General features: G+C 42.0%; 1 protein-coding gene across 1 annotated transcript in view; it reads right to left on the bottom strand.

Annotated features, from left to right (window-relative positions):
- Positions 1-8827: 8827 nt before the first annotated feature.
- Positions 8828-13415, bottom strand: part of RNF212 (ring finger protein 212) — a 32114-nt gene continuing 27526 nt past the window's right edge. Inside the window, exon 12 of the mRNA XM_045017605.1 lies at positions 8828-11355. Within this exon, the coding sequence (XP_044873540.1) occupies positions 11318-11355 (38 nt within the window). The 3' untranslated portion in view covers positions 8828-11317. The remainder of the gene's footprint in view (positions 11356-13415) is intronic.

Below are 13415 nucleotides of genomic sequence, written 5' to 3'. Positions count from 1 at the left end.
AGCATCTAGTCCCCTTTGATTTCAATAGGACTTAGGCAACTAGGCAATTTTCAAAATTTCACTCCTACTGCATCTTAAGGTACCTAAATGCCTTTAAAAAATCTGGGCCTCAGATCTTAAACTCTGTGGGAATGGTCATTTACTATATATCTGTCCAGTGCCTAGTATAATGGGGCTATTGGTGTAACTGTACAAATACAAATAATAAATATTATGCAAAGGGCACCATTTGAAACTTTTTACTAGGGCTGTCAATTAATCGCAGTTAATTCACGTGATTAAGACAAATTAATTGTGATTAATCACAGTTTTAATCGCACTGTTAAACAGTAGAATACCAATTGAAATTTATTAAATATTTTGGATGTTTTTCTACATTTTCATATATATTTATTGTGTTGTAAATGCAATCAAAGGATTTTTTTTATTACAAATATTTATACTGTAAAAATGATAAACTAAAGAAATAGTATTTTTTCAAGTCACCTCATACAAGTACTATAGTGCAATCTCTTTGACGTGAAAGTGCAACTAACAAATGTAGATTTTTTTGTTACATAACTGCACTCAAACAAAACAATGGAAAACTTCAGAGCCTACAAGTCCAATCAGTCCTACTTCTTGTTCAGCCAATTGCTAAGACAAACAAGTTTGTTCACATTTACAGGCCCTCTTCTTACAATGCTGCCCTCTTCTTATTTATAATGTCACCAGAAAGTGAGAATAGACATTTGTATGGCACTTTTGTAGCCAGCATTGCAAGGTATTTGCGTGCTAAATATTTGTATACCCTTTCATGCTTCGGCCACCATTCCAGAGGACATGCTTCCATGCTGATAACACTCGTTATAAAAAATGCGTTAATTAAATATCTGACTGAACTCTTTGGGGGAGAATTGTATGTCCCCTGCTCTGTTTTACCCACATTCTACCATACATTTCATGTTATAGCAGTCTCGGATGATGACTTGTTTATCTTATTCATTTTAAGAAAACTTTCACTGCGGATTTGACAAAACACAAAGAAGGTAACAACGTGAGATTTCTAAAGATAGCTACAGCACTCAACCCAAGGTTTAAGAATCGGAAGTGCCTTCCAAAATCTGAGAGGGACTAGGTGTGGAGCATGCTTTCAGAAGTCTTAAAAGAGCAATGCTCCAAGGAGGAAACTATAGAACTTGAACCACCAAAAAAGAAAATCAACTTCCGCTGGTGGCATCTAACTCAGATAATGAAAATGAACATGCATCGGTCCGTACTGCTTTGGATTGTTCTCAAGCAGAACCTGTCATCAGCATCAATGCATGTCCCCTGGAATGGTGGTTGAAGTATGAAGGGACATATGAATCTTTAGCACATCTGGCATGTAAATACCTTGCAACGCTGGCTACAACAGTGTCATGAGAATGCCTGTTCTCACTTTCAAGTAACATTGTGAACAAGAGGTGGGCAGCATTATCTCCTGCAAATGTAAACAAACTTGTTTGTCTGAGCGATTGTCTGAACAAGAAGTAGGACTGAATGGACTTGCATGCTCTAAAATTTTACATTTTATTTTTGAAGGCAGGTTTTTTTGTACATAATTCTACATTTGTAAGTTCAACTTTCATGATAAAGAGATTGCACTACAGCACTTGTATTAGGTGAACTGAAAAATACTATTTTTTTTTACAGTGCAAATATTTGTAATCAAAAAAATATAAAGTGAGCACTGTGCACTTTATATTCTGTGTTGTAATTGAAATCAATATATTTGAAAATGTAGAAAACATCCAAAAATATTTAAATAAATGTCATTCTATAGTTTAAAAGTGTGATTAATCGTGATTTTTTAAATCACGCAATTAATTGTGATTAATTTTTTAAATTGCCTGACAGCCCTAATTTTTACCTTACTGGATTGTTCCACTCCAAGTTTTTATGGGAAGTGCCTGTGGCATCATCAAAACTAAAAATAGAGTAAAAAAAAATCAATAGTTGAACTTTACACTCTACCCTAAACTATACTACAGTACATAAAGGAAGAAAATACACACAATAAGATGTGTGATTGAGAGAAAGCAGGAAGAGGAAGCTGGGGAGGTTCGGATCAGATGCTCCTGTCTCTCAAAGAAACTGAAGGACAAGGTAGGGTTGTGGCTCTTGAGATCCACTTGAGCTCACACCTTTGTTTGAGTACCTCAGATAAGTATGAGACTTCAGAGAACTGCCCATGCAAGTCAAGTTCTTTCTTTTGTGCAGGGAGCAGCTAAAATCCTTGATGCAAGGCATAGGGAAGTGTTGGTACCAAGAGTAGCACTATAATGGTGGGTGTAAAAAAGAGTACTTTTTTTTCTGCTGATTGGTTGGCTGAGTAAATTTGCTCCTGTTTAAATAGTTGTTTAAATGTTGCTGGGTATATTGTGCTGTTTTAAAATTCACTTTTAAGATTTACTTACATCAAAATAAATACACATCCAAAAGGAGTTGGAGTGAGGTTAGGGCCATGCCACAGGGTATGTCTACACTATGGGATTATTCCGATTTTACAGAAACCGGTTTTTAAAAACAGATTGTATAAAGTCGAGTGCACAGTAATTTGGCGGTGTGCGTCCATGTACCGAGTCTAGCGTCGATTTCCGGAGCGTTGCACTGTGGGTAGCTATCCCATAGTTCCTGCAGTCTCCCCTGCCCACTGGAATTCTGGGTTGAGATCCCAGTGCCTGATGGGGCAAAAAACATTGTCGCTGGTGCTTCTGGGTACAGCCTCACCCCTCCCTCCTTGAAAGCAGTGGCAGACAACCGTTTCGCGCCTTTTTTCCTGGGTGAACTGTGCAAACGCCATACCACAGCAAGTATGGACCCTGCTGAGCTCAAGACAGCAATCATGGAAGTTTTAAAGACCTCACGCATTCTCGTGCAGTCTATGCTGAACCGGGACCTGCAAAGCCAGGCGAGGAGGAGGCGGCTACGGCAGAGTGGCGACGAGAGTGATGAGGACATGGACACAGAATTCTCTCAAACTGTGGGCCCCTGTGCTTTGGAGATCCTGCTGGTAATGGGGCAGGTTCTAGCCATGGAATGCTGATTTTGGGCCCGGGAAACAAGCACAGACTGGTGGGACCGCATAGTGTTGCAGGTGTGGGATGATTCCCAGTGGCTGCGAAACTTTCGCATGCGTAAAGGCACTTTCATGGAACTTTGTGACTTGCTTTCCCCTGCCCTGAAACGCCAGAATACCAAGATGAGAGCAGCCCTCACAGTTGAGAAGTGAGTGGCAATAGCCCTCTGGAAGTTTGCAACACCAGACAGCTACCGGTCAGTCGGGAATCAATTTGGAGTGGGTAAATCTACTGTGGGGGCTGCTGTGATGCAAGTAGCCAAAGCAATCACTGAGCTGCTGCTATGAAAGGTTGTGACTCTGGGAAATGTGCAGGTCATAGTGGATGGCTTTGCTGCAATGGGATTCCCTAACTGTGGTGGGGTGATAGATGGAACCCATATCCCTATCTTGGCACCAGAGCACCAGGGCACCCAGTACATAAACCGCAAGGGGTACTTTTCAATGGTGCTGCAAGCACTGGTGGATCACAAGGGATGTTTCACTAACATCCACGTGGAATGGCCGGGAAGGGTTCATGACGCTCGCGTCTTCAGGAACACTACTCTGTTTAAATGGCTGCAGCAAGTGAATTACTTCCCAGACCAGAAAATAACATTTGGGGATGTTGAAATGCCTATAGTTATCCTTGGGGACCCAACCTAACCATTAATGCCTTTGCTCATGAAGCCATACACAGGCAGCCTGGACAGTAGTCAGGAGCTGTTCAACTACAGGCTGAGCAAGTGCAGAATGGTGGTAGAATGTGCATTTGGCCGTTTAAAGTCAGCACATTACTGACTCGCTCAGACCTCAGCCAAACCAATGTTCCCATTGTTATTGCTGCTTGCTGTGTGCTCCACAATCTCTGAGAGTAAGGGGGAGACCTTTATGGCAGGGTGGGAGGCTGAGGCAAATCACCTGGCCGCTGATTACACGCAGCTAGACACCAGGACGATTAGAAGAGCACACCAGGAAGCGGTGCGCATTAGAGAAGCTTTGAAAACCAGTTTCATCACTGGCCAGGGTACAGTGTGACTGTTGTTTGTTTCTCCTTGATGAAATCCACCACCCCTTGATTGACTCATTCCCTATAAGTCACCCACCTCTCCACCCCCTTTCGAACACAGCTTGCTTTCTAAGGAAATAAAGTCACTCTCGTTTAAAAATCATGCATTCTTTATTAATTAATTATAAAAAGGAGAGAACTGACAAGGTAGCCCGGGTGGGGTTTGGGAGGAGGATAGGAGGGAAGGAAAAGGCCACTAAAAATTTTTCATAATAATGACAGCCTTTTGGTTGGGCTGTCCACTAGGATGGAGTGGGCAGGTGCACGGAGCTTCCTCCCACGCGTTCTCACTCGTCTGGTGGGTGAGGAGGCTAAGGAACATGGTGAGGGGGGAGAGTGGTTATACAGGGGCTGCAGCGGCACTCTAAGATCCTGCTGCCATTCCTGAAGCTCCACCATACGCCGGAGCATGTCAGTTTGATCACGCAGCAGCCCCAGCGTTGCATCCCACCACCACTGATCTTCCTGCCACCACCCCTCATCTCGAGCATCTCTCCTCTCATCTCGAGCATCTCTCCTCTCCTCACATTCATCCCTCCTGTCCTCACGGTCACTGGCATCTTTCCTGTACTTTGATATCACGTCCTTCCACTCATTCAGATGAGCTCTTTCATTGCAGGTCACTTCCATGATTTCCGAGAACATTTCATCTCGCATCTTTTTTCCCACCGCCTTATCTGAGATAGCTTTCGGGACGGAGTAGGGAGGCTTGAAATATTTGCAGCTGCATGAGGGAGGGGAAAAAAGGGAGAGAAGTATTTAAAAAGATGCATTTTACAGAATAATGGTTATATGACACAACGGTGAACAACACTATTCATCTTACATAGCACATGTGATTTCACTACAAAGTCGCATTTTGCATCTTAATATTGAGTGCCTGCGGGTCTGGTGTTAAAGATCTCACAGACGCAGGTCCAGGCAGCAGAATTCGGCTTGCATGCAGCCATGGTAAGCCATTGTCTTTTCGTCTTCTGCAGCTTTCATATATCCAGCGCCCTCCTTTCCCAAATAGCAAGCAAAGCCCGTTGAGTGCTGCTTCTTTCCTGTCAACGTGCAGCAGCAGAAACCAGCCCCCCCATCCAATTATCTGGGATGATCGCTTTACTCCTCCCCGCACCGCGTGGCTGGTATCATGGAAGATCACAGCTAAACACCCTCCTCTCCTCCCCCACCGCGTGGCTGGTAGCAGGGAAGATCCCTGCTAGCCAAACGCGAAAAAGCTTAGCGCCAATCACCGCCCCCTCTTCCCCTGCTTGGCTACCTCCAGGGAAGGATTTCTTTTAAGCCACAGGCAAACAGCCCAGTAGGAATGGCCATCTCTGTCCCCTTAATTAAATTCCTGAATTTCAACCAGATTACCATGAACGATATCACTCTCCTGAGGATAACACATCGAGATAAAGAACGGATGTTGCTTGAATGCCAGCAAACACCAGGACCATACGCAGCTATGCTTTGTCATGCAATGATACCAGATTACTTGCTACATGCATGGCGTGGTCAAGTGTCCTACCATGGAGGACAGAATAAGGCTGCCCTGCCCAGAAACCTTCTGCAAAGGCTTTTGGAGTACCTCCAGGAGAGCTTCATGGAGATGTCCCTGGAGGATTTCCGCTCCATCCCCTGACATGTTAACAGACTTTTCCAGTAACTGTACTGGCCACGAATGCATCCCAAGTCCTCAGGGCAAATTAATCATTAAAAAACACTTGCTTTTAAACCATGTCTTATATTTACAAGGTACACTCACCAGAGGTCCCTTCCATGGCTTCATTGACTGGGATAGTTGCTTGGGATGGCTGGGAGGGTAATTCCGTCAGGGTGAGAAAAAGCTCCTGGCTGTTGGGGAGAATGGAGTGCTGTGTGCTCTCTGCAAGCTCGTCCTCCTGCTCATCTTTCCCATCCGCAGAATCCTCCGCCATGGCTGAGATTACCACCCCCTCCTCGGAATCCACGGACAGGTGTGGGGTAGTGGCGGCGGACCCCCCTAGAATTGCATGCAGCTCAGCGTAGAAGCGACATGTTTTCGGCCCTGCCCCAGACCTTCCATTTGCTTCTTTGGTTTTCTGGTAGGCTTGTCTGAGCTCCTTAACTTTCACATGGCACTGTACTGAGTCCCTGGTGTTGCCTCTCTGCATCATGGCCTTGGAAATTTTTTCAAATGTTTTTTCATTTTGTCTTTTGGAACGGAGTTCTGTTAGCACGGAATCCTCTCCCCATACTGCGAGCAGATCCAGTACCTCCCGTGCAGTCCATGCTGGAGCTCTTTTTCGATTCTCAGGAGACTGCATTGTTACCTGTGCTGATGAGCTCTGCGTGGTCACCTGTGCTGGTGAGCTCTCCACGCTGGCCAAACAGGAAATGAAATTCAAAAGTTCGCGGGGCTTTTCCTGTCTACCTGGCCAGTGCATCCGAGTTCAGATGGCTTTCCAGAGCGGTCACAATGGTGCACTGTGGGATACCGCCCGGAGGCCAATACCGTCAAATTGCGGCCACACTGACTCTAATCCGACATGGCAATACCGATTTGAGCGCTACTCCCCTCGTCGAGGAGGAGTACAGAAATTGGTTTTAAGAGCCCTTTATATCGATATAAAGGGCTTCGGGTGCAGGGTTAAATCGGTTTAATGCTGCTAAATTCGGTATAAACGCGTAGTGTAGACCAGGCCTCAGATACCCCATCCTATATTTAGTAGAAAAGGAAGGCCAGTGCTGGAAAAAGTGCACGTTACACTCCTTTTAAAAAGTAGTGGTGCCACCTCAGGCCTGGTCTTCACTGGGGCGGGCGTGCGAGGGGGGAAATCTAAGTTACACTACTTCAGCTATGTGAAAAATGTAGCTGAAGGCGAAGTACTTAGATCTACTTACTGCAGTGTCTTCACTACGGTATGTCGACTGACGCTCCCTCGTCAACTCCGCCTATGCTTCTTGCTCTGGGGGGAGTACCGAAGTTGAAGGGAGAGTGCTTGGCAGCCGATTTATCGCGTCTTTACTAGTCGCGATAAATCGACCCCCGCTGGATCTATTGCTCAGGAGGTAAGTGTAGACATGCCCTCAGAGTGCTCACAACTGCCACTGGATGTTCCTATGGCTAGTACAGTACATTTTCACACACACACGATTGCAATTGACAACTAAAACTCAAAAAACCACAGTTTAGCCCTTTTGTATAATTTGTATTTAAGTAAGGAATAAAGAGATGAAATACAAAGAATTGTAGCTAAACAGGTCAGACAAAAAACTCTTAAGTAATTCAGGCTGACCCCTGCATTTTTCAAGACTATACACTACATCATTCACACCAACATCTTATCTCATGTATCCTTGAATATCCACAGTGATGGTGCCTTGACCCTATCCCCTGGGAGTCTACTCCATTGCCAAATTATTCTGTTAAGAATGTTTTCCTATATCTAGCCTAAATATTTCTCTCCTTCAGGTCATTGCTCCTTGCCCTACCAGTGTCACTAATTCTCTGCTTCCATTACTATTATTACCTTTAACGTATTTGAAGACTATAGATCATGCTCTCTGAGTATTTTTTCTGAATTTAAATATAGTTCCTTCAGTCTCTTCTTGTATGTTTTAACTTCAAAGCCTTGTATCATCGTGTTGCCTTTCTTTGTATAATTTTGAACTTTTTCTAAACATTCCCTGAACTGAGAGAACCAGAACACTTCACAGCTTTTATACTAGCTAGCTGTGAATTGCCTACAAAAATCTGATGACTGAAATTATTTTGTTTAAAGGTAATTTAGCACCCTCTGGTGTACCATTGCTCTATTGCAAATTTCATTTTATATGAAGGAAAGTGAAATCTCCAGAGCAATAATACTGTATAAGTTTTCATGTTAATGTTTGTGAAGCAATAGTTATGAGTGGTTCAGCAGTTTTATTATTTATATTTGTATTTAGGAACTTATGGCTCCTTGGAAAACTGCTCAGGACTGCAACATGTGGCTAAAAGTTAAACTTCCATTGACTTCAATAGGAGATGCTTAAATATGAGCATAGTGTTTGGACATTTGTGTACAGTGTATTACAGAGAACACTTCCTTTTTTTTTTAAAAGAAATTCTTTCAAATATTTTAATCATTTTTGTGTTGTACAATGCTAAAAAAACACAAACAAAATGACAACATGGGAAGTTAACCACTTTAAAATACTCCTTTTTTCTTTGCTTATGTCACACATGGTTTCCATTTAAGAAAATTATTTTTGCAAGTAATTAGTCTGTACTGTAAATTAGATCCACTATGATGTTTTCTTTTAAATTTCATATGACCTAGTTATAAACTCTTGAATAATGCACATACACAGTTTAAGTTCTCCTCAATCTTGAACCAACAGGCACCAATCAAGAATATTTCCCAAAATTTGCAGTCTCTATCAATGCCATTTATTAATTTTGACTCAAACTGGATTTCCCTTTCCTCTTCCTCTAAACTCATTACCACTGCTGTAGGTTTCAGGGTTGGATTGGCAGCCACCAAGTGGACTAGATAGCTTTTGACCAGCTTACAATATTGAGTATCAGAGGGGTAGCCGTGTTAGTCTGGATCTGTAAAAGCAGCAAAGAATCTTGTGGCACCTTATAGACTAACACGTTAGTTAGTCTATAAGGTGCCACAGGATTCTTTGCTGCTTTTACAATATTGAGCAATTTGCAGCAGAACCATACATAATATTAGCACCCCATTCTATTCCCAAATCCCTATCAATGTCAATGTAAAAAAAAATAATTCCTAAAACCTTACCCCAAACAGTGTTTTGATTTTGAAAAGAGAGATGTTCCAGGGACTCCATGAAGTCCAATAGGAACTTAGCTATTGCTATTGATTTTATGTGGAAGGCACCCAGATACTTCAGGACGAGCAGCAGTATAAAACCCTAAGATAGATACTACCTTAGTAAGGGACCCCAGACTGTTAAAGTCTTTTGAAAATATCCTATGCTTGCCACTTTTCAGAAGTATTAGTAAGCTCAAGAGATAAATTCAAACTGTGTGGGTGAGCATTCCTATAGAAGTTATGCTGCTGCCTGGGAAAAGGAGTGAGGAAAGAGAGGACCTCAGGCTGCCTCCTGCAGGTTGTGTGTGTGTTGGGAAGGGGAACTTCATGTTGTGCACCAAAAGTTTTGCTGCTGCCTGAGGGGAAGAGAAGGCTCACAGGCCTTCCTCGCTACATGCTGCCTTTTAACAAGTGGGGGCCAAAGAACTCTGAAGGGTAAGAAGATTCACTCAAGGAAACCAGTAGGGCTCTAGTGCTACCATTCAAAAGGTACAGGGGGACAAGCTCGGTTGAGGCACAGTTTAGTTAGTTTACTTTTATAATGAAAAATGACTATGTAACTACGGTACCTTCCTACTCACACAATCTGCTCCCTGTGTGTATTCAAAGTCAAGCTGATTATTTTATGACAAAGTTTTTACTATTTTTAATTACTGTCAGCTCTGCAGAATCAACAGCTCTAAGAGTGAACTGGATTCTTTCCAGGTGTGTTCAACATCAACAAAACTGCCAAGTAAGTTCCATTTGAAGAGCCAACTGTGCAATGTCATTGTGTTCCATTCTGCCCTCAGTTGCATCTGTACAATTCCCCAGAAAGCAATGAAGTTCAACAGTTATAACAAAGGGCAGAATTTGGCTTTCAGAAGCCAGAAAGAACATGCTTGACTTTCAGATCCCAGGATGAGTTGGCAGTGAGATGAGATGGCAGTTCAGAAAAATATATTTTACTCGTCATCTGAACTAATCCGATATGGAAATCATTGAAACCTATTTAGTATGGAAGCTTGCAATGACATTTTTATAACTTCACCTCTCAGAGGTATTGTAAGCAGATTGGAAGGATGTACATTAATTGTCATTGTAATCATTAGTTTTAGTTTTAATATCTTTCCAAATCATTCACCTTGGGAAAAAATCCTGCCTGAAGGTGAATTATTTGGGAATCTTTTCTGCTATTTGAGTTAGAGGAGGGTGGGGACAAAATTTTCTACTGTAAAATAGATTAACATAATATTAAACACACATTTCTGAACATGTCTGCAATAAAAAATTCTCAAATGTGTAGCTTGAAACTTGCTATGTACATAAGCCTCAATGAAGCCTTTGCTTGGTTTGAAAAAATGTTTTTTTAATGTATCAGTTATGAGCAATAGAAAATTGTGTATTGAATTGAAATGTGTTGACCCAGATGTGCTTAAAATTGGATGCTGTCAAAGTTGGAATTGAGATTTTTATTCAAACCAGGATAGCAGTTTGGATCCAAATTCAGCATCTGAACTAAAATGGTGGAAATTTCATAAGAACAGTGTCCTTCCAAGACCAAAAACTGTTCTCAAAAGATCTCTATCACCCAGGCACCCTGCTGGTCTCCAGACCCCCATTCATTACTGCTGTGTTTTATCAGGGTAGCAGACAGACCTCCAGTCTCTTCATGAGAGTAACTGCTGCTCTTTCCCCACTTTACTCTCTGTCTGGCAAGTGGAGAGTGCCAACCAAATCCAATGGTGGACTTTGTGGAGTATTGAATCTCTTACTTCATTATACTCAGGGGCACAGCAGTGTCTGCCAGAATTTAAAATCCCAGAAAACTTGTTCATTTCTCTAGGGGAAGCCAACAGTGTTCTTTTGAATAGGAATCAAGATCTGGTATCCTGGATTCAAATACCACCAAAGATTAAGATGTTAGGATCTGGAGTTTTGATCTAGACCCATCTCTAATACAGAGCATGCACACAATAGTGTATACATGCACAAACATTTAAACAAATATGCACTTTGCAGCTACTCATATACATGGCTAGTTTGGTGATTCAGAGAATTTATAAGCTCTCACCAACAGAAGAGTACTTTAAAGATATTCTTATTGAATATGTAGTCATGTTAGTCTTGATGCCTGGTTACAAAAGCGTGAATATTTATGCAATAAATTTTTGGTCAAAGATTTTAAGAACAGTAAAAAATATTCCATTTCCATTTAAAAGAACTGTGGATGTTAATTAGCAATATTATTTTAAGAGTGCTTTCACCAGGGTGACCTGTTTGTTGTTTTATTCCAATATTACATTTTACAGATATTACATGTACTCTCCGATGTACACAAACTAGTGGAGGGTTTCTCCAGATGCTTATTGAACAATACAGATTGCAGACATTTGCTTATCTTTCTACTGAACGTCCTCCAAGATTAGTAGATCCTATAATAAGGAAGATTTAAAAATATAAAGGTATAAATTTTTTTACATAAAGTTAAAGAATCATTTCATTCACTTGTTTAAGTGCTTTTAGAAATCTATTTTAAGAAAAATAAGAATAAAAATAAATGAAAAGATTATAAATATTAATATAAAAACAAAGGAACACATGTTGTGAGTTTTGGCATAGCTGTTTCTATGTATGCAAGTGCAAATACGGTAAATGATTTTACAGGGAACATGAAAATGAGTCAGTGTACTTGTGAGCAGGATTGAGCCCCATACTTAGAATTAGGATTCTAATTGTTTCAAAGACGCTAGGGTAAGACTCTCATCTCAGTTATACTGGCATAAATTCAGAGAAACACTATTACACTACATTTAAATGACTGGATTTACACCAGAAACTGAGATCAGATCCTTGTTCCTATAGTTGAACCCAGGGGCGGCTCTACAAATTTGGCCGCCCCAAGCAGTCATGCCCGGGAGGCGCCCCCGAGCCGCGGGAGCAGCGGACCTCCCACGGGCATGACTGCAGAGGGTCCGCTGGTCGCGCGGCTCGGCTGGACCTCCCGCAGCTGCGGGCGGTTCGCTGGTCCGGCGGCTCTGCTGGAGCTGCCGGAGGCGTGCCTGCGGGAGGTCCAGCCGAGCCGCGGGACCAGCGAACCGTCCGCAGTCATGCCTGCGGGAGGTCCACTGGAGCCACCGGCCGAGCGTCCCCTCCGCAGTCATGCCTGCGGCAGGTCCGCTGCTCCCGGGGCTCCGGTGGACCTCCCGCAGGCATGACTGCGGCAGGTCCGCCGGCCCAGCCTGCCGCCCCCCCGGGAAAGGGCCGCCCCAGGCGGGTGCTTGCCCCGCTGGGCTCTGGAGCCGGCCCTGGTTGAACCGCAAGATATCTTTCCATTATTACAAGTCCAGTTTTCTACCCAATCCTCTATCACCCATTTTTCCTGAATCCATCAAATGCATATGTCATTTCACAAGCCAGATCATAGCCCATGGAAGACATTTCTGGGGCAAATTGCATAATGCGTTTGGAAGATATGGGGATTGAAAATTAAGGTGAATTTAATTCCTCTTTCTTTCTTTTTGGCTTGTCATATTTCCAAAATTGCTTGGCCTACAAACTCCAAATTTTTCTGCCTGTTGGTCTTGGGACAGAATAGTGCTTCTTACTAGCTTTGGGAAGGAAGCTTGCAATTGTACATGAGAATTGCAATTTTTGGATATATCATATATAGGGCTGTCAAGCGAATAAAAAATTAATTGCGATTAATCATTGCAATTAAAAAAATTAATCACAATTAATCACACTGTTAATAATAGAATACCATTTATATATATATTTTTGGATGTTTTCTACATTTTCAAATGTATTGATTTAGATTACAATACAGAATACAAAATGTATACTGTTCACTTTATATTTTTTATTACAAATATTTGCACTGTAAAAAAATAGTATATTTCAATTCACCAAATACAAGTACTGCAGTGCAATCTCTTTATAATGAAGTTACAAATGTAGAATTATCTACAAAAAATAACTGTATTAAAAAACAAAACAATGTGTCCATGCTGATGATGGGTTCTAATTGATAACAATCCAAAGCAGAGCTGTTCATTTTCATCATTTAAGTCAGGTGCCACCAGCAGAAGGTTGATTTTCTTTTTTGGCAGTTTGAGTTCTGTAGTTTCCGCATCGGAGTGTTGCTCTTCTAAGAAATCTGAAAGCATTCTCTGCACCTTGTCCCTCTCAGATTTTGGAAGGCACTTCAGACTCTTAAACCTTCAGTCGAGTGCTGTATCTATTCTTAGAAATCTCACATTGGTACCTTTGCATTTTGTCAAATCTGCTGTGAAAGTGTTCTTAAAACGAACATGTGCTGGGTCATCATCCGAGATTGCAATAACATGAAATATATGGCAGAATGTGGGTAAAACAGAACAGGAGACATACAATTCTCCCCCAAGGAGTTCAGTCACAAATTTAATTAATGCATTATTTTTTTAAAGAGCATCATCAGCATGGAAGCATAACCTCTGGAATGGTGGCTGAAGCA

Source organism: Mauremys mutica, chromosome 5 (genome assembly GCF_020497125.1).
Source record: "Mauremys mutica isolate MM-2020 ecotype Southern chromosome 5, ASM2049712v1, whole genome shotgun sequence".
NCBI lineage: Eukaryota > Metazoa > Chordata > Testudines > Geoemydidae > Mauremys > Mauremys mutica.
This window is presented reverse-complemented; position numbering and strand designations above follow the sequence as displayed.